The sequence below is a fragment of the Narcine bancroftii genome, chromosome 11 (assembly GCF_036971445.1).
Source record: "Narcine bancroftii isolate sNarBan1 chromosome 11, sNarBan1.hap1, whole genome shotgun sequence".
Classification (NCBI taxonomy): domain Eukaryota; kingdom Metazoa; phylum Chordata; class Chondrichthyes; order Torpediniformes; family Narcinidae; genus Narcine; species Narcine bancroftii.
The window spans coordinates 65,168,662-65,190,111 of record NC_091479.1 but is presented as its reverse complement, the minus strand read 5'-3'; the positions used below and the strand labels follow the sequence as shown (position 1 = coordinate 65,190,111).

Here is a 21,450-nt window from a genome sequence, read left to right as displayed (position 1 = left end):
AGAATGCCCAGACAGAATATTACGTGTTGTTCATGAGGCCATAGGTAGACATTTGATCGGGGGTTTTTTGTTAGGACCCTCTAAAGCTGCGATGACATGGGTCCCTTTATTTTTTTGTGAGAATGGGTTTGTTTTGTGTGTTTTTTATATAAGAATATCGTACTATGATGGACTGACTAGAGACTGAGTTTGCTGCACTGATACAGTTGCCAAAGGGCACAAGCAAAGAAGTTTGAAGAGACTTGAGTCTAAAAGCGTTGTATAAGCGACTCACCGATAGATGCACTGCAGCATCACAGGAAGTGTGTTGGTTGCTTGATAAAGCAGTGCTTAAAGCAGAAGCCTAATAGCCTGAACAAGCATGAGATTGTCTGAGCTCGGACACTAAGCAGGCTCCAGCCTAGTCAGTACTTGGAGGGGAGACCGCCTAGGAACACCAAGTGCTGTAGGTTTCTGTGAGGGGCGCTGGACAAAGTGTCTGCCTCACAGTAGACAAAGATCAAAGAATTTCATGTCTGTAAATGTAGTATTACATGACAATAATGGAATCTACTTTTACCTCCATTTTTGCCAGCTAAAAGCCAGTTTATTGACCTTCATTCCAGTCCCCACCTCATCTGGTAATTCTGTGTCCTCAAGTCCTTTGGTTGCATCAGTTTCTGTATAACCCATTACATTGAACAAGGCAACATAAACAGTTCATAAAATGAGCTTTCTTTTATTTGGCAAAGGTTCTTTGTGAGATATTTTGCATTTGTAAATGGAAGGGTCCAAATCCTATTATTTGGAGTTCAACAGGAAGTTTTGCAGACGTTGTGGTTGTAGTGCAATACACAAAAGTGCTGGAGAAACTCCTCAGGCAGTGCAGCATCTCTAGGAAGTAAAGGACAGCAAAACATGAAAGTTTGCAGATGTGATTGCAGTAAAAGCACAGAAGTCCTGGAGGAACTCACCAGGTCTTGCAGGGTAGCTGAGTTTTTACTAGGAAGTGAAGGGTAACCAAGTTACGTGCAAAAAAAAAGGCACATTTTTAATCAGGCATCTTCCTGATTTTGTTCATACCTTGAAGAAGGTTACTCTTCACTTTACTCTCGGAATTTTTCCAGCAGTTTTGTGTCCTTTTATTTGACACTGTGTTCTTTATATTTGATAATTATCTCTTCCCCACCTCCCCACAAAAAAAAAAACACTTGCAAGCTTATCAACGTGTCTGGGACATTAAGAAACATTTGCTCTTCTTTGTAAGTAATTGCTGTTTGTCTACCTTTACTGTTAAACAAAATTAAACACATTGTGTTAATTATGCACATGATAATAAAGAAATCAGGAATTCTGAACATTGAACTTCTTGCTCCGCCTGTCTGTTTATTTGGAGACTTGTACTGGGGGTTCTGGGTTGAGGGTAAAATGATGGTAATTATTTTTTGGGCAGATGTCTGGGGAGTTCTCCTCTATGTACTGGAAAAACATTTGGCAGGGAGTCTGTTGATATACTGTGTTAATTTCAGACTTCGAGCATCTTCAGCAGTTTGTTCTTTCAACACTGCATTTAGTTGTGATGAACCTGTTTCGTGATCCCAGGTTTTAAGATGAGTTAGCCAATCGAAATACCATTTGCGTTTGGGTGAAGTCCAGAGAAAGGGGAGGGTGGAATGGATGCATTCTCATAGCTGTTTTTGTGTGTGGCTGCATTGAGCTGTGCATAGACTCCAGGTCTGTGCATGTGCAGTCCATGGGACTGTAAAGAATGGGTTTGGCTATAATACCATCATCCCATTCATTTGGAATGTGTTTCACCACCTTTCTTTTGTTGGAACTTTTGTGCAGAAAAATATATTTGACCACAAGTCAATCAGGTAGTTCTCTGAGACAGTTTGGGAAAAGATGGTGGATCAAGCAGATGGTCAAACTCACTGGGCAGAATGCTCATCAACAGAAATTTAAAACAATCAACAGGACTTATTTGGCTGGTGTTGAGGAGGATTCTCCACATCTGGTTCTTCACGTACAGCACGCAGATATCGAGGTGGCTGGGGATGGAAATGAGACGACCATTCATCTCTTTCTGCAATGTGCGTTTGCCAAGATCTGGAAAGGAAGACAATGGTCAAGGTTCATCCTGAAAGCAGGGTAACACAGGATTCTGTACCATGGATTGTTGCGGGGACATAGAACAAACCTGCTGAAAGAATATTAATTGGGTGGAAGACACCATCTAATGTATCCAAAACAGGAGCCATCCAGAACTAATGGTTCTAGATGCATTTCAAGACTATGTGCTAGGCAATATGCAGAGCTTGGAACAGCGATTGCAAAGGCTGTACATAACGCACCTGCCATTGCTTGATGAAGGGAGGGAACCTGTGTAAGCATGTAAAAAGTGTTCTGGCTTATATTGTAAATAGTGGCCTTTGATTGTACACTACTATATATTTGCAAGTATTCAAAATGATGTCGAATTTTGGGGAAAAAAAATTGATAATCTCAGTGACTCTCATCTGGGGAGAAAGAAATCTAAAACAGGTTTCCTGTTTCTGACCTCTCTCCTGTCCATGTGAATGGATGCCATGAATTTGCCCATGAGAGGGAAGGTACAAAATGTGAAAGCTGGAGTTTGGGAGAATTCCACCTAGGTCAGCTGAGGATCTTACACCATACGGGGACATCTGTTTCACTGCTGGCTTTTCCCTTTCTTTTGCAGATCCGTTACATCTCACAGACACAAGGGTTGCCAGCAGAGTATTTGTTAAGAGCAGGGACAAAGACAACACGGTTCTTCAACAGAGATCCAGATTCATCGTATCCACTGTGGAGACTTAAGGTGATTCACTCTGTTTGAATTTTACCTTAAAATGGTTCTTGTTGTTTTATTCGCTATGGGGCTGTGTATCTCAGCTTATTTAGGGTATGGCTAACCTCCATTGACTGCACAGTGTAAATGGTGCAGTCAATTGATGACTTCTGTTACAGTTCTGCAAACATCCCCTTCTGTGTCTAATTACCCTCAATGCTGCTGGGACACTCACTATACATTGTAGTCTCAGATGACACTTTGGTGTACTACAGAACCATCGTGCTCTTTAAATGATACATATCCAGCTGTTAAATCATTTATTCTAAGAAGCCCAAAGGAAATTTTAAAATGAAATAGGCTGAATTTTTGCTTGAGTCTTTTAATTGCCTGTTATCTCACCTGCTCTTTCCCAATCTGATATCATACTTCTTTGTCATCCCACATTCTGCTGTACCTATAACTCAATAACCCAGACCTTGCTATGCACTGGTGTCATAGCTGTTAGTTGGCCTACCCACATGGTTAGACCCTTCCTGGTTAGTGCTTCCTCAAGTATTTGATACAATATACAGAGCCATACTTATTCTCACCCATTGACTGTAATGAAGGATGAAATAAAAATAGAGGGTCACAGGGTAGGGTGGGTTTTGTACTTTTTTTAAGGAATATATGGGTCGGCACAACAACTGTGCTGCAGTGGTTCTATGTAAGCAAGCACTTCCCAGTGACATCCACTTGATGGCGGTCAGGAGTTGTCATCATCCCACTCCCATCATCTCCAGCTTCCAGATCAGAGGCAAATGCACCATCTCAGATGTTGACTCGGGGCAACGGTAAATTTGGGTACCAGAAGCTGATCTGGCAATTCTTTGTAGAGTCATTAAGGACCAAGACAGGCCCTTTGGCTCAACAAATCCATGATGAATCTATATAACAGATCCTGAAAATGTATTATGTTCATTATATAAGAAACTACAAGGTTATGGAGAAATATCTGGTTATAAAATTAATTGGGACAAAAGTGAAGTTATGCCATTAGTTGAGGGGATTATGATGTAAACAAATTACTCAATTTAAATGGACACAAATCCAATTAAGTATTTAGGTATTAAAAATGATAAAAATTTAGACTGTTTGTATAAATTGAATATTTACCATTACTTAATAAAATTAAAGAAGATTTAAATAGGTGGAATAATTTACCTATAACTTTAATAAGTACTTAATTGTATTAAAATGAATATTTTTCCAAGGATTCAATATCTTTTTCAATCTATTCCTTGTTAAATACCTCAAAATTTTTTAAAGATCTTAATTGATAGGAAATTTTTATGGAAAGGGAAAATGGTTAGAGTATCTTTGGAGAAATTAACTTGGAAATTTGAATTAGATGGTCCACAACTTCCACATTTTCAGAATTATTATAAAGCTGCTCAATTGAAATTTATTAGTGGAATGTTCGATTTGAATATGTCTTCAGTGTGGGCAAATAGAGAATTAGTTACAATTGATGAGAAATATATGCAAGAATATATTTATAAATGGAATTCAAAATTGTTAGTTGGTAGAGACCCAACAATATTGAAACATTTAATTGAATTATGGAATAAAATTGATTATGAGATACGTGGAAAGTATGACTTCATCTAAAACACCTTTATATCAGAATAAACTTTTTCCTTTTACTATTAATAATCAGTTTTTAAAGATATGGAATCAATTGGGGATTAAAAAGGTGGAGGATTGTTTTGAAGCAGGGAAATTTATATCTTTTAATCAAATGAAGGAAAAATTTGAGATTCCTAATAATACTTTTATTTTGTTATTATCAAGTAAAATGCTTTTTTAACTGAAAAGTTAGCCCATAGTTCAAAATTACTGAGACAATGTGCTTTAGAATTATTACTTACTAAGTTTATTTCTGTGATGTATCGATTATTACAAAGTAAAATTCCTAAACCAAATAGTCATAAATCAAGATTGAAATAGGAAACTGATTTGAATAGAAAGATAGATGAAAATGATTGGAGAAATTTATATAAAGATAATATGACTAAGGTTTTTAATATGAGGTATAGACTAGTTCAATCTAATGTTTTGCATCAATTATATTTAATCCCTCAAAAATTAAAAAAAGATTTAATTTACTATCTTCAGATTTATGTTTGAGATGTGGTAAATAGATAGGTTATTTTCTTCATTCAACTTGGATCTGTCCTAAAGTCAAGACTTTTTGGATAAGTTAACTTATTGGAAAAAATATTAAAAGTTAAACACCAGTTTGTTGTTTTTATGAGGAGATATTAAAATTATTGGTTTAAAATTAGGATTAACTATGTATTAAGTTGAATTTTTACGTTTAGCTTATCTAAGAAATGTTTAGCTATCACGTGGAGATCTGATTTGGTGTTGGGATTGAAAAGATGGCATACTGAAATGAAATTTTGTATCCCTCTTGAAAAGATGACATATAATTTACGGGATAAATATCATTTCTTTTTGAAAGTATGGAGTCCATACTTGCAAATTGTTGGTTTGAAGATTTGAGCTCTCCATCCGTTCTGGTAATGATACTTAGTTTCACAGCTGGAAAGTTGAATTACATATATATAAAACTGATGATCTCCTTCTTTATTTCTTAGTGGGTAACTGTAGGGGAAGGAGGGTGGGGATGTTGGTGAGTAATGAGGAGGGAGAGGGGGGTTGGGGGGCTTTGTTTATAATATATATGTTATATAGAGTCCACATATATTTTTCTCTATATGAATTTTATTAGAATTAGATGTAATTGTTGTTTTAATTTTTTTTTAAGTATTCAAAAGCACATCCATGAAGACATCAAGAATCCATGCATCCATTTTATTTCAGCACTTTCCATGTAGCCTTGTATTGGTAATTCAAGTGCTTGTTTAGATACTTAAATGTTGAGACAGTGCCTGCCTTCACCACTCAGTGAAGCAGCACATTCTAGATTCCAGTCACATGGTGGGTGAAAATATCCTACCTCAGATCTCTCAATCTTCCACTCCTTTCTACGAAACACTGTCCTCTGGATTTATATATCTTTGCTATGCAAAAAAGTTTGCTGCTCTCCTCTTCTCTTTGGCTTGACTTCGCGGACGAAGATTTATGGAGGGGTAATGTCCACGTCAGCTGCAGGCTCGTTTATGGCTGACAAGTCCGATGCGGGACAGGCAGACACGGTTGCAGCGGTTGCAGGGGAAAATTGGTTGGTTGGGGTTGGGTGTTGGGATTTTCCTCCTTTGTCTTTTGTCAGTGAGGTGGGCTATGCGGTCTTCTTCAAAGGAGGTTGCTGCCCGCCGAACTGCGAGGCGCCAAGATGCACGGTTTGAGGCGATATCAGCCCACTGGCGGTGGTCAATGTGGCAGGCACCAAGAGATTTCTTTAGGCAGTCCTTGTACCTCTTCTTTGGTGCACCTCTGACACGATGGCCAGTGGAGAGCTCGCCATATAACACGATCTTGGGAAGGCGATCGTCCTCCATTCTGGAGACGTGACCTACCCAGCGCAGTTGGATCTTCAGCAGTGTGGATTCGATGCTGTCGGCCTCTGCCATCTCGAGTACTTCGATGTTAGGGATGAAGTCGCTCCAATGAATGTTGAGGATGGAGCAGAGACAATGCTGGTGGAAGCGTTCTAGGAGCCGTAGGTGATGCCGGTAGAGGACCTATGATTCGGAGCCGAACAGGAGTGTGGGTATGACAACGGCTCTGTATATGCTAATCTTTGTGAGGTTTTTCAGTTGGTTGTTTTTCCAGACTCTTTTGTGTAGTCTTCCAAAGGCGCTATTTCCCTTGGCAAGTCTGTTGTCTATCTCGTTGTCGATCCTTGCATCCGATGAAATGGTGCAGCCAAGATAGGTAAACTGGTTGACCGTTTTGAGTTTTGTGTGCCCGATGGAGATGTGGGGGGGAGATGACAAAGATGTAGGGGGGAGCTGGCTGATGGAGGACCTCAGTTTTCTTCAGGCTGACTTCCAGGCCAAACATTTTGACAGTTTCCGCAAAACAGGACGTCAAGCGCTGAAGAGCTGGCTCTGAATGGGCAACTAAAGCGGCATCGTCTGCAAAGAGTAGTTCACGGACAAGTTTCTCTTGTGTCTTGGTGTGAGCTTGCAGGCGCCTCAGATTGAAGAGACTGCCATCCGTGCGGTACCGGATGTAAACAGCGTCTTCATTGTTGAGGTCTTTCATGGCTTGTTTCAGCATCATGCTGAAGAAGATTGAAAAGAGGGTTGGTGCGAGAACGCAGCCTTGCTTCACGCCATTGTTAATGGAGAAGGGTTCAGAGAGCTCATTGCTGTATCTGACCCGACCTTGTTGGTTTTCGTGCAGTGGATAACCATGTTGAAGAACTTTGGGGGGCATCCGAGGCTCTCTAGTATTTGCCAAAGCCCTTTCCTGCTCACGGTATCCACCCTACCTACAACTCACATAATTGATTCATCTTGGTGAGGAATTGTCTGTATTTACTCATTTGTACTCATGAAAATGTTTAAAACTTATATTTAGACATACAGCACGGTAACAGGCCATTTTGGCCCACAAGTTCGTCCTGCCCAATTAACCTACATCCCTCAGTGGGAGGAAACCAGAGGTCCCGGGGAAAACCCACACAGACATGGGGAGAACATACAAACTCCTTACGGACAGCGCAAGATTTCAACCCCAGTCCCGATCGCTGGCGCTGTAAAGGTGTTGCGCTAACGGCTATGCCAACTGTGCTGCCCAGTTATATAGCATCAACTTGAGGTGCCACTGGTTTGGTTTGCATGTAAATTAAAAGTTAAGACCTCAAAGGCAGTGATCTCACAATTACCACCAGTGCCACTTGTTGGTTTGGGTAGAAGGAGCAGGACAATTGGGATAAACACTTGGCTCACAGAGTGGTGCAGGAGGGAGGGATTCAGATTCCTGGAATTAGTTCTCTGGGAGGTGGGACCTGTACAAAACAAGCGGCCTACGCATGGGCAGGACTGGAATCAATGTCTTAGGGTAATGGGGGAGAGGGAGAGAGACTTGCCAGGGCTGAGAAGGAGGGTTTAAACTAATACAGTAATATGGCAGGAAGGTAATGGAATGAGAAGCAAAAGTTATAAAGGAAAGAAAGTAGAAGTAGAGAGCAGAAAAATCAAATTATATTTATCCATTTATATTCTAAAAAGTCAGTGAGTGTCAGGACACTTCATCTAAATGTTTGTAGCATTTGAAATAAGGTTTAATGAGTTTGTGGCACAAATCAATACAAGTAGGTTTAATTTAATGTCCATTACCGAGACATTGTTGGAGGGTTACAATTACTGGGAGTTAAGTACCAGGCAATTCTGAAGAATAGGCAGGAAAGTAAGGCAGGTGGGCTAGTCCTCTTAATTAAAGATGGGATCCAGATGATAGTGAGAGATGATATAGGCTCAAAAGAGCAGACTGTTGAACCAATCTGGTTTCAGGTCTGGAATGATAAGGAGAAAAACTCACTGGTGGGAGAGGTTACTTGGCCATAAAATAATAATATTATGGTGGGAGAGGTGGTAGAATGAAGGAACAACGGACTCATGTAAGAATGGAACAGCCGTTGTCACGGGGGACTTTCACCTACTCATTGATTGGTCAGATCAAGTCAGTTTGAGGCAGCCATAAGGTACAGTTCATAGAATGCAGCTGTGATAATCTTCTTGAACAGCACGTTATCTTAGACCTGGTCCCGTGTAATGAGAAAGTAATGATTTCTTAGGTAAAATGATCCGCATGGAATAGTTAAATTTCTAATACAGACAGAGGGTGAGAAAGTAAAATTAAAATCAATGTTTTATGCCGAAACAAAGGAGACAACAAAGGTATAAGGGAGGAGTTGGTTGACGTAGACTGGGAGCACAGGCTGTGTAGACTGGTGGGAGAGTGGGGGATTTTCAGAGATTTTTCACAGTGCTCCATGAGAGTTAAAAATGAGAACAGTCAGAGTTGTGATAGCCATTTGTGGCTAACTAAGGAAAGAAAGGAAGACCAATTCAAAAGTGAATGCATACAAAGTGGCCAAGAGCAGTGTGAAACTGGAAGATTGTAAAGCTTTAAAAAAAATTTTTTTAACTGAGCAGCAATTAGAAAGGAAGGATAGGTTATGAATATTTAAAGACAGGTCGGAAGGTTTTTATAAATAGACAAAGTGGAAAAGAGTGGCTAAAATGAACATGGCTCCTTAAGAAGATGGAAAGGGGAACTTAATGCCTTTAACAAGTATTTTGTGCCTGTCTTCTCTGGAAGTCACAGGTAACATTGCCAAAGATTGTCAGGGGGGTGATAGGAATTGAGGATCTTGATACAATAGCTATTACTAAAGAGGTAGTGCTGGCCAACTCATGGGCTGAAAAGTAGCTATGTTTAGGAATGGTGGAGGTTATGGTGGGTGTATTTGTGGTAATTTACCAAAATTCTCTAGACCTTGCTAAAGTACCGGTGGTTTGGAAGACAGCAAATGTCACACCACTGCTTAAACAAAGAGGTAGGCAAAAGGTAGGTATTTATAGGTAGATATTCATTTAATATCTGAAGTTGGGAAAAGGCTTGTAGCTATTACTAAGAAAGAAATAGCGAGACATCTAGCTATAAATTGTTCCATCAGAAAGTTGCTGCATGGATTCAGGAAGGACGAATCATGTTGGATAAATAGAGTTTTTTGAGGCTCTAACAAGCGCACTGGGTGGATGGGAACAAGTGAATGCAGTACACTTCAATTTCCAGAAAGTGTTTTGTAATGTGCCACACAAAAGGCTTGTACATTAAATAAAAATGCATGGATTTGGGGTAGAGGATTGGTTAACCAATAGAAGGCAGAAAATTGGGATAAATCGATGCTTTTCTGGTTGGCAAACCATGGTGAGAAGAGTGCCACAGATATATGTGTTGGGCCCATAACTGTTCACAATATTCATTGAAGATTCGGAAGTAGGGACCAAGTAGCTGATGACACCAAATTGAGTGGAGAAGCAAATAGCACACAGGATGTGGAGAGTCTGCCGAGAGATATACATAGGTTAAAAGAATAGGCAAGGGTCTGGCAGATGGAGTGCAATGTCGATAAAGGTGAGGTTAACCACTTTGGAAGGACAAATAGTAAATTGGTGTATTAATTTGTGAAAAGCTCTTGAATGCTGCGTGCAGCGATCTGAGAGTGCTTGTACATGAATGACAGATGGTTTATTTGTAGTTAAACAAGAAGGAAAATGGAGTGTAACTCTTCATTGCGAGAGGGAGTAAATTTAAGAGCAGGAAGGTTCTACTGCAACGGTACTGGGTACTGGTGAGGCCACACCTAGAATGTTTTGTACAAATCTTGTCTCCTTACCTGACAAAGGATATACTGGCTTTGAGGGCAGTGCAGGGGAGGTTCACCAGGTTCATTCCACGAATGGGGAGGTTAGTTTATGAACAGAGATGCAGAGGTCTGGGACTGTACTAATTAGAGTTTAGAAGGTTGGGGGGGGCGGGGATCTTGTAGAGAAGTAAAATTATGAAAAGGATAGAAGGAAGAAGGTTGTTTCCATTTGCAGATGAGTCTGAAACCAGGGGGCATGGCCTCACAATTCAGAGGAGTAGATCTAAGATAAGGATGAGGAGGAACTGCCTCTTCCAGAGAGTAATGAATCTCTGGAATTATCTGCCCAAAGAAGCCGTAGAGGCTTCATTCAATGTACTTAAGGCACAGATAAATTTTTGAATAATCTGGGAATGGGTGGGTGAGTGCAGCTGAGTCTTGGCCAGGTCAGCTGTCATTTTATTATATGTCGGAGCAGGTTCAATGGGCCAAATGGCCGACTCCTGCTCCGATTTCTGGCATTCTGATATTACACTGGGGTGGTTTTCAAAATATTTCTTTTTCCTCACATTCCACTTTAAGTAATCCCTATGATGATCTGTGATTGGTAAGGGATTGATTAAGATGCTTTGTGGGTGGAAAGAAAAAGTTTGAAAACCACTGTTTTAATCGTCCCTCATTGACTCGTTATGTGCGCAGTTTCAGAATTCTGAAGGAAATGGGCCAATGACAATTTTTCTGAGGCAAAATATTCCAGTAACTATTGGGTCTGGAGCAGTGGTTCTTAACCTTCCCTTCCCACTCACAGACCACCTTAAGCAATCCCTTGCTAATCACAGAACACCATAGAGATTACTTAAGGTGGTCTGTGAGTGGAAAGAAAAAGTTTGAAAATCACTGGTTTATACGTTCCTTCCATAACCACATGGGTTTCTGCCAGGAACTCTTTCTTCGCACATCCCAAAGATGAGTCGTGCATTTAATTTGATACTGTAAATTACCACTTTTATTTTAGTTCAGTTGTAAAACTAATGGGAGTTGATAGCATGTGAGAGGGAGCTAGTTACAGGATAAAAAGGAAAAGAGGAGGGTGATTAGAACGGTACTTTTGGGAATCGGGGTAAATGAGCTGGCCTCTTGTGTTTCACAGTGAGAGAGAGAAATGTAATTATTTGCTGAATTTCAGTCAGATTCAGCAAGGCGCCCTTGAACAGAACACTGGCATCTTTATACTGAAGTTAGGTTCTCTCTTCCACTTGCTGTGATTCTGTGCAAGGTCAGATTGTTCTCTCAAATTAGTGTGTTCATTATTCTGCTTCAGAATTATAAGAAAGGATGAAATAAAAATCCTCTGTTCCAATAATATTTGATAGTTGGCACATCCATCGAATAAACATGTTTTGCTTTGAGGTCTTGAGTCTAAAGGAACTTTCCATGAAGGCAAAATGTGTTGGAAAATCTGGTTGCTTTTATAGGGAATTTTCCCATGGCTCCAGGCAAGCAAAAATCAAACAGGGAAGCACCTCGTGGGAAAAGGCGAAGAGCTTGCAGGTTAATGCTCAAAGGCAAGACATTGTGTGGCTCCTGCTTTATTTGCATTTTAGAAACTCCTGAAATGTCGGCTGACTCCATCTGTTAAACGCCATTACTGAAGTGAGAATTTAATTGTTTATTGTCACATAAACTGCCCCTCACTGATAAAAAAAAACTTTGTATTGTGTGTTATCCAAGCAAGTCGACCCATAATTAGGTACAAAATAAATCAAAAGTGCAGAATATAGTGTTACTTGAAATAAGAGGGGCAGACCATAGCGTTACATGAATTTTTTTTTCAGTTACAAAGGTGCAAAGGCATCATTACTTTACTAATGAGACCAGTCTTGTCACTGTGGGAAGAAGCTTGGGTAGTCAGCCGTCGGCCATACTTCTTAGTAACATTCACCCGGTCGGTATAAGGTACCAAGCAATGCACATGAAAGTTTTAATGCCTTGTTAGATATAATGTTAAAAACATGTTCTTGTTAAAAATTGCAGACACCAGAAGATCATGAGACGGAGATGGGAATCAAGTCGAAGGAGGCAAGAAAGTACATTTTTAATTGTTTGGATGATATGGCACAGGTATGACTGAACTTCTTGGCCAGTTTTATCCTCTTTGTTCTTTTTGATGGACTACAATATTGTAGGCACAAGCTATCTTCAGAACACTCCCACGAGTCCTTTTCCCTATCTAAGCTCTGGTGATGATTGAAGAGTATTTCAGCAAACTGTTCTCGACCAAATTCATCAAGCACTCTGCCACAAACTAACTCCTCATTCTTATGCACCCACTCTCGTCAACCGCTTGTACAAAAATCTAGAGAGACAGTCACAGGCCAAAGTTTACAGTGCCCTCCATATCGTTTGGGACAAAAGTCACATTTTTATCCTTTATTTGATCTGTGCTCCACAGTTTTAAAGTTGTAATCAAATGGTTCGCACATGATTAAAGTGCGCATTCCAGATTTTATTAAAGGTTATTTGTATACATTTTGGTTTGACCATGGAAAAATTACATCACTTTTTATACATAGTCCCCTCATTTCAGGCACCATAATGTTTGGGACATTTGGCTTCACAGGTGTTTGCGAGTGCTCAGGTATATTTAATTGCTTCATTGGTACAGGTATAAGAGAGCTAGGCTTGCTCCTAAGTTTTTGATCATCTTTGGCATCTGTTGATGCTATTTTTCAACATGAGGACCAGAGTTGTGCCAGTGAAAGTCTAAGAAGCCAATATGAGAACAAGAATAAAACAGTAAAAGACACCACCCAAACCTTAGGAACTCCAAAATCAACTGTTTGGAACCTCTTTAAGAAGAAAGAGTGTACTGGTGAGCTCAGTAATTGCAGAGGGACTGATAGGCCAAGGAAGACCCTCCACTACTGCTGACAGAAGAATTCTCATCATAATGAAGAAAATTCCCCAAACGGTTGTCCGACAGATCAGAAACACTCTTCAGGAGGTAGGTGGGGATGTGTCAATGACAACTGTCCACAGAAAAATACAAAGTCTACACTGCAAGATGCAAACCACTAGTTAGCCACAGAAAGGATGGCCATGTTACAGTGTGCCAAGAAGTATTTAAAAGAGCCTTAAAAAAGATCTTGTTGTCAGATGAGACCAAGATTAACCTGTATCAGAGAGATGGCGAGAGCAAAGTGTGGAGGCACGAAGGAACTACCCAAGGTCCAAAGCATACCCCCTCATCTGTGAAACATGGTGGTGAGAGTATTGTGGACTGGGCATGTATGGTGCACTTATCTTCATTGATGATGTAACTGCTGATGGCAGTAACAAAATGAATTCTGAGGTGTCTAAAGTAAACCTGCTAAAGCAACAAAGGAGTTTTTCAGAGCTAGAACTACAAAAAACCCCAAAACAAGCGGGAGCTGAAGACGGCTGCAGTAGGGGCCTGGCAGATCATCACCAGACAAGATGCTCAACACCTGGTGATGTCTTTGAATCACAGACTTCAAGCAGTCATTGTCTGCAAGGGATATGCCACAAAGAACTAAACATGACAAATACATGGTACATACCATTGCTGTGTCCCAAATATTATTGTGCCCTGAAATTATGGGACCATGTATAAAAAATGCTCTAATTTCTACATGATCAAACCAAGATGATTGTATACAAATCACTTTTAATTAAATGTGCACTTGAATCACAAGCGAATTACAAATTTAAAACTGGAGCATAGGGAGAAATAAAGGAAAAATCTGTCTTTGTCCCAAACATTCTGGAAAGCACTGAACATACAGTTTAAAGTAGGTGCAGGCACTCACATCCAGAGACTGGCCCACACATCTATATAGAGTTGGGCACTGCAACGGATATAAACACTCACACAAGACCAGATGCAGTAAATAAGTGGGGGGGGTTGGGAAATGTTTTTAAGTGAAGCCTGAGGGCTGCGAAAATTCAACAAAGGGCAGAGACTGATTCTCAGCATCGAAAGCTCCACCAGAGGATATGGAATTACTATGGGGAAACTGGTATGTAAAAGAGAGCCATTATCTTAAAAACTGGTGGAGCAGGCATAATGGTTAAATGGCAACCTCCTCCTTTTAGTTCATCTCTTCATAACACACACAAAGCAACTTACAAAAGCATGAGCTCTGTCATCGAGTGCAGGCACTACCACCCAGCGACAGGGAAACACAAATGCTCGGAAACACATACCCACACACAGACGTACGTACAATCAGAAATAGTTCAAAGTCTTGCACACACAGTCCTCAGAATGCACGTACAGACTCCCAAATTTCTGGAGCAGCCCTAACCGACAGTATTTCCTCTCTCAAACGTGAAGGGATGAAACAGTTCGCCTGATCTCAGCACTAATGGTGTGATGTGTATGACACAGGCCAGGAAGCCACAAGTAGAGGGTGATATTCCTCTTTTTCTAGCTGGACCAAAAGTACAAATAGGTTAAAATGGCACGCATCGTTTGAATATTTTGAACATTTCTTTATTGTTCTGCTTCATGTCTGTATTCTGATGACCTGGCTTTCTAACAGCTGCAATGCTATGACTCAAATATCTACAGCAGTGTATCAAGTTAAACTGCGGGGAGCACCAGCAGCAAAAAAAAATTAAGTCATTTGCATTGAAGAATATTTTTTGTGTCGGTGACTTAGTGCCTTCACCTCAATTAGCAACCTATCAAGTTCAAAAGCTCCATATTCCTTCAGGAGAGGAAGTAGAAATTAAATATAGATATCCAATGTATCCTACCACAGTGATTAAAACACTTAGAAGAGCTTTGATTTTAGTACTCCACTTCTCTCTCTCAGAAAGCTGATTACAGGACAGACGGAGGGCATTCATCTGTTGAGTCCATACTTTTCTTCTTCTTCTCTTTGGCTTGGCTTCGCGGACGAAGATTTATGGAGGGGGTAAAAAGTCCACGTCAGCTGCAGGCTCGTTTGTGGCTGACAAGTCCGATGCGGGACAGGCAGACACGATTGCAGCGGTTGCAAGGGAAAATTGGTTGGTTGGGGTTGGGTGTTGGGTTTTTCCTCCTTTGCCTTTTGTCAGTGAGGTGGGCTCTGCGGTCTTCTTCAAAGGAGGTTGCTGCCCGCCAAACTGTGAGGCGCCAAGATGCACGGTTTGAGGCGTTATCAGCCCACTGGCGGTGGTCAATGTGGCAGGCACCAAGAGATTTCTTTAGGCAGTCCTTGTACCTTTTCTTTGGTGCACCTCTGTCACGGTGGCCAGTGGAGAGCTCGCCATATAACAGGATCTTGGGAAGGCGATGGTCCTCCATTCTGGAGACGTGACCAATCCAGCGCAGCTGGATCTTCAGCAGCGTGGACTCGATGCTGTCGACCTCTGCCATCTCGAGTACCGGCACCACCTACGGCTCCTAGAACGCTTCCACCAGCGTTGTCTCCGCTCCATCCTCAACATCCATTGGAGCGCTTACACCCCTAACGTTGAGTCCATACTAGAGATATGATGATGACTGCATTTCCAAATACCAATACATTTTGTAAATTTATCCAACTTCCTTTTGAGGGCCACAATTGAACCTGCCTCCACTGCTGTCTTTGGGAGTGTATTCCAGAGCCTTAAAAACCCACTTCTCTCAAATGACTATTGTTTCTTCAGAATTGTTCCCTATACCTGTAAATTCCTTGTAATTCAGCCCAAGACACATCAACATGCTGTTGGTCAAACCCATGTGTGTGTGTGTGTGTGTGTGTGTGTGTGTGCATAAAACAGCGATCTCCAGTCAATCGTGCAAAAACAGTGCAAACACACATACAGACATAACAGAAACAGTGAAATGATACAAGTACTCAGAACTTATACACAGGTCTTACGGCCAGATATTACAAATAAATATTATTGATAAATAGTTGAGTGCTGGGGAGTTGTTTGAGCAGTCACTCAGCAGCATCACAGCCCGTGGGAAGAAGCTGTTCTTCAGTCTGGTGGATCTGGCTCTGATACTTCTATATCTCTTTCCCGAAGGGACTATCTGGAAGATGCTGTCTCCGGGGTGGTAAGGGTCCTTACACATTTTGCAAGTTTTCTTTAAACAATGATCCTGGTAAATCACATTGATGGGGGAAGGGAAATCTCAGTGATCTTCTCTGCTGCTTTTATGGTCGTGTGGATTGACCTTCGATCCTATGCTCTACAGAAACCGTACCACACTGGGATGCAGTTGGTTAGGACGCTCTTGATAGAACACCTGTAGAAAGTTGACAGAATGGTGGCTGGTAGCTTTGCCCAGTTCAGCCTTCTAAGGAATTGCAGTCACTGATGTGCCTTCCTGACAAGTGAGGTATTATGTGTCCATGATAGGTAACTTCTATAAGTGGACTCGAAGGAACTTGGTGCTCTTCACTCTCTCCACTCCCAAGCTATTAATGTGTAATCCTCCTGAAGTTCACAATCATCTCCTTTGACTTGTCCGTATTGAGACTCTGGTTGTATTTTTTGCACTATTTCATAAGATTTTCCGCCTCTTATTGCTGTTGAGGCCAACGACTGTTGTGTCATCTGAAAACGTGATAACTCTGTTGGAGCTGGTCTGCTGTTGCAGTCGTGAACAGGAGTGGGCTGCGCACACAGCCCTGAGGTGCACCAGTGCTCAGTTTAAAGGTGCTTGATATTCTGCTGCCAATCTGGACAGACTGTGGGCTTTCCATTAGGAGGTCCAGAATCCAGTTACAGAGAACAGCTTCTCCGCCAGCCTATGTGGTATGATTGTATAAAATCCCAAGCTGAAACAGCAGCCTGACATATGAGGTGGCATTCTCCAGGTCAGGACGGAGTGGAGGGACAAAGCTACAGCATCATCAGTGGAACAGTTCTGTCTAAAGGCGAATAGAAATTGGTCCAGCATCTCTGGGAGCTGTGCTTTGATGTGCTTGAAGCATTTTGTAATGGTGAAGGTCAGTGCCACTGGGCAGTAGTCACTGAGGCCTGTAACTGTAATGATGGTACTGCGATAATGGTAGCTGCCTTAAAACTTGTGGGGGATGATTGATTGCTGCACTGGGGTGTTGAAGATTAGTTGCAGTGCATCAATGAGCTAATGAATCTGTTCTTTCAGATTTCGATCTAGATCTATAGCACGGCAAGTTGCTGAAAATGTAAGATGATAGCAGAGTATCTTGAACTTTATTGAATAGGCATGGCATTTTAGACTGGAATGGTCAATTGCTTCAATGAGCACCTTGACTCTGTCTACCGCAGTAGCATGGATCTCCCAATGACCACACATTTCAATTCCTTGCCCCATTCTCTTGCTGACATGTCTGTTCATGGTATCCTGTACTGTCAGACTGAAACCAGCCACAAAATCCATTTGGGCATCCTCGAACAGGATTCCATTAACATCGAACTACCATTTCCGTTAGCCCCCCTCCCCCATCTATTTTTATGTCTCCTTTCCTATTGCTCTGTTTCCCTCTTTCCTTTTCCCTCTGTCTGCTTTCCACCAGCTCTGCATTCAGAAAGCTAAACATACCCCCCCCCCACCTCTTCTCCATCAAATCTCACCCTTCCTCTCTCCTGTCGTCCTATCCATGTCTTTTGTCTGTGGCTCTGTGCTCCTCCCCCTGCCCTTTCATTTCTTCTCCTCCGTCTTTTAATTCAGATGCCTGCCTGCTTTTTATTCATACCTTAAAGAAGGGATGAGGCCGAAATGTTGGTTATATACTTTTGCCTCCTACGTATGCTGCGAGACCGGCTGAGTTCATCCAGCATTCCTGAGTTTTTACAGCCCCTGTATAACTCTACCAATTAAATCGAAGAATTGTGAAATTAATGGAACGAGGATTAAAAAAAGAAGGAAAAGTTAGTGGGTTAATTCAGATTATCAGAAGAACACAGATTGGATTAAGAAAGAGGGAGAAAATATTTTTGAAATGTTACATCTTTATACAGGTTTGCACTGCCTAACGTCCATGATATGTTCTGTGAAACTGGGCGGGATGAGATGTGGACATTATGCGAAAACCATAATATTCACTTAGCAAAGCTAAATGGGACACTGTAGTGTACCTGTAAACTTTTTATTTGTAAGTAGGGATCAGTGTGGGACCGACACAGGGCTGTGGGGAGAGCATTGGGCAGTGAGATCAGTGGGGGACTGATACAGGGCTGTGAGATCAGTATGGGGACGACGTGGATGCTGTGGGAAGAGAATAGGGCAGTGGGATTAGAGTGGGAATTGACACAGGGCTGCAGGGAGAGAGCAGGGTAGTGGGATGTGTGTGGGGACTGATACAGGGCTGTGAGCAGAGAGCGAGGCAGTGCGATCAGTGTGGGGAGTGACACAGGCCTTTGGGGAGAGCAGGGCAGTAGGATCAGAGTGGGAACCAACACAAGGCTGTGGGGAGAGAGCAGGGAAGTGGGATCAGTGTAAGGACCAACACAGGGCTGCAGGGAGAGTGTGGGGCTGTGGGATCAGTGTGGGGACTAATACAGGGCTGTGGGCAGAGAGCGAGACAGTGGACAGAGTGGGGACTAACATGGGAGCTTTGGTCAGAGAACAGGGTAGTGTGGGGAGTGACACATGGCTGTGGGGAGAGAGCAGGGCAGTAGGATGTTTGTGGAGAGTGATACAGGGCTGTGGGCAGAGAGCGGGACAGTGGAATCAGTGTGGGAGCGGCACAGGGCTGTGGGGAAAGACCAGAGCAGGAGAATCAGTGTGGGGATGAACACGGGACTGTGGGGAGAGAGCAGGTCAGTGTGGGTACACAGTATACAATCTCCTATAGTTAGCAATCACTTTTTCTAAATTGCTGTGGGCTTGCTTGCGGTAACTGAATAATTATGGGACCATGGAAATATATGTGGTCAAACGTAGCCTGAATGGACATATCTATTCTTTTTTTAAATTTAAATTTAGACATAAAACATGCCACATGTTCGAGCCACCCAATTTACATCCAATTAACCTACACCCCCAGTACATTTCGAATAGTTGGAGGAAACAGGACCCCCCCCAGGGAAAACCCACGGAGACATGGGAGAACGTACAAACTCTTTACAGATAGCATGGGATTTGAACTCAGGTCCTAATGGCTGGTGCTGTGAAAGTGTTGTGCTAACTGCTACACTAAGTGTGCTGCCCCCAAAACATTGTCACCAGAAGGAAAGCGACCCCACTCTTGTGAAATTGGTATTAATTTACTCCTCTCATTGTTTAAGTAAAGATACCTGAAATTTGAATGGCATACTTTGCAAATACAATTATGTCAGCTTTGTCATGGGATGTCAGAAATGTGGCAGACAGGTACATGGTGCCTTATGTAATATATAAAGACTTGTGAATAAATAGAGATGTTAAGTTGTTTTTATACAGATTTAATTAAACGCATTGAGAAATAAAGCTGTGTATAGATAATTCATAGATGATAGATTTGTTTGGTAGATGTATTTTGTGACACTTTGATGAGTTACAAACATCCCATTGTGAATGTCTGAGGATGAACTACATTGTTTCCAACTTAGATGTTCTTTCCAATTTGAAGAATTTAAAGTATTTTTTGCTTCTATAAAGTTGTAACATTTCAAAAATGTTTTTTTCCTCTTTCTTAATCCAATCTTTGTGTTCTTCTGATATTCTGAATTAACCTAACTTTTCCTTCCTTTTCAATCTTTGTTCCTACTTCTGCAAAGAATGGGAAGTTGGTGTTCTACTTACGCTCTTCGTGGATGTGTGGTTCATTCTTCTGCAAAGAATGGGAAGTTGGTGTTCTGCTTACACTCTCCGTGGATGTGTGGTTCATTCTTCTGCAAAGAATGGGAAGTTGGTGTTCTGCTTACACTCTCCGTGGATGTGTGGTTCATTCTTCTGCAAAGAATGGGAAGTTGGTGTTCTGCTTACACTCTCCGTGGATGTGTGGTTCATTGTGAGCATGAGTATTGTGCAAAGCACCAGTAGAATGACTATGGTATCTTACTCTCAGTATTTCCTACCACAGACTATGCATTCTTATTGCAAAACTGTAGAGCTGCACACTTGTTACTGTTCTCTACATACAACCCTTCTAGGGTGCAGCTGCACTTGATGTCACTGCTGGTTTGATGTGTTCCTGCCTAATTTTCGCCTTTCTCTTGCAGGTGAATATGACCACAGATTTGGAGGGAAGTGAAATGCTGGCAGAGAAAGCCGACAGACGAGAGTTTATCGACCTGTTGAAGAAAATGTTGACCATTGACGCAGATAAGAGAATTACTCCGATCGAAACGCTGAGCCATCCCTTTGTAATGATGACCCATCTTTTGGATTTTCCACACAGCACACAGTATGTTTTCATCTGTCAGAGCAGGTGCCATTTTTTTTCCATTGCATATGTCAGAGGTTGGACTAGACCATAATGCTGTATTTAACCCCTTTGAAGTCAGTTCAAAGTTCATCACTCAGGTTGACTATCTCTGTTGCATTACCTCACCTGACTCTATCTCTGTCCTAACTGGTATGTTACTAAGTCGCTCATCCATGCTTTTGTTATTGCTAGCCTTGACTAAGTCAATGGACTAATGGCTTCTGTTGTTCCATCACCAAAACATCAGTTAAATCTGACAGGAAGATTGCAATGAAGAGAAGTGGATAAAAGAAATTATGTGGGATGAAGGTATAAATAAAAAGAGATAAATTGTCTGAAATTGCCACAGAAAATAAATGAAGGCCAGAAATGTTTGAATGCACAGATCATTTGGCCTGTTAGTTCCATACTGGCTCACTGAACAATCTTATTTCTCCAATAATTATCTTTGTAAATAATTATCCCTATCTTCCCATCAACTTTTCCCAATTTTTCCACTCACTTGCATGTTGAGGGCAATTTAATGGCCAATTAAGCTTTCAATGCTCACATCTTTGGGCGGAAACCAGACTACTATGGAGGAAATGAAAACATTCAAAGGAGAATGTGCTAACTTCACACAGACACCACCTCGCAAGGTCAGGATTGAGCCCATATTGTTGGTACCCAAGGAAGCAGCTCTGCAAGCTGGGCCATAATGCCACCTGAAGTGTGAATGACAAGGCTGTTTATCTAAAATGACTGAATTCATCATTGAGGCCAGAAGGTTATATTGTACCTTGGTCGAAGATGAGTTGTTCCTCAAATTGCCATTGAGCTTTGTGGGAATAGTTTTGGAAACTATAGATGAGGCCAGGGTGGGAATTGGTTTGAGAATTCAAATGACATGCAGTTTAGGACCACCTTTTCAGACTGAATGGATGTTTCCTTCAAAGCTCTCATCCAATCTTCATTTGATTTTCCCAATCTAACGGGAGGAGTTGGGG

The 21,450-nt window shown here is 41.5% G+C and overlaps 1 protein-coding gene across 10 annotated transcripts in view; it reads left to right on the top strand.

Annotated features, from left to right (window-relative positions):
• hipk2 (homeodomain interacting protein kinase 2) overlaps positions 1–21,450 on the top strand; it is a 275,596-nt gene that overhangs the window by 206,607 nt on the left and 47,539 nt on the right. For 5 of the 10 annotated variants that reach the window (XM_069903172.1, XM_069903178.1, XM_069903173.1 and 2 more), the window contains 3 exons: positions 2,702–2,821; positions 12,159–12,245; positions 20,259–20,467. In XM_069903172.1, coding sequence (XP_069759273.1) covers positions 2,702–2,821; positions 12,159–12,245; positions 20,259–20,467 — 416 coding nt within the window. The remainder of the gene's footprint in view (positions 1–2,701; positions 2,822–12,158; positions 12,246–20,258; positions 20,468–21,450) is intronic. The other 5 variants (XM_069903180.1, XM_069903179.1, XM_069903176.1 and 2 more) reach the window with 2 other exon arrangements.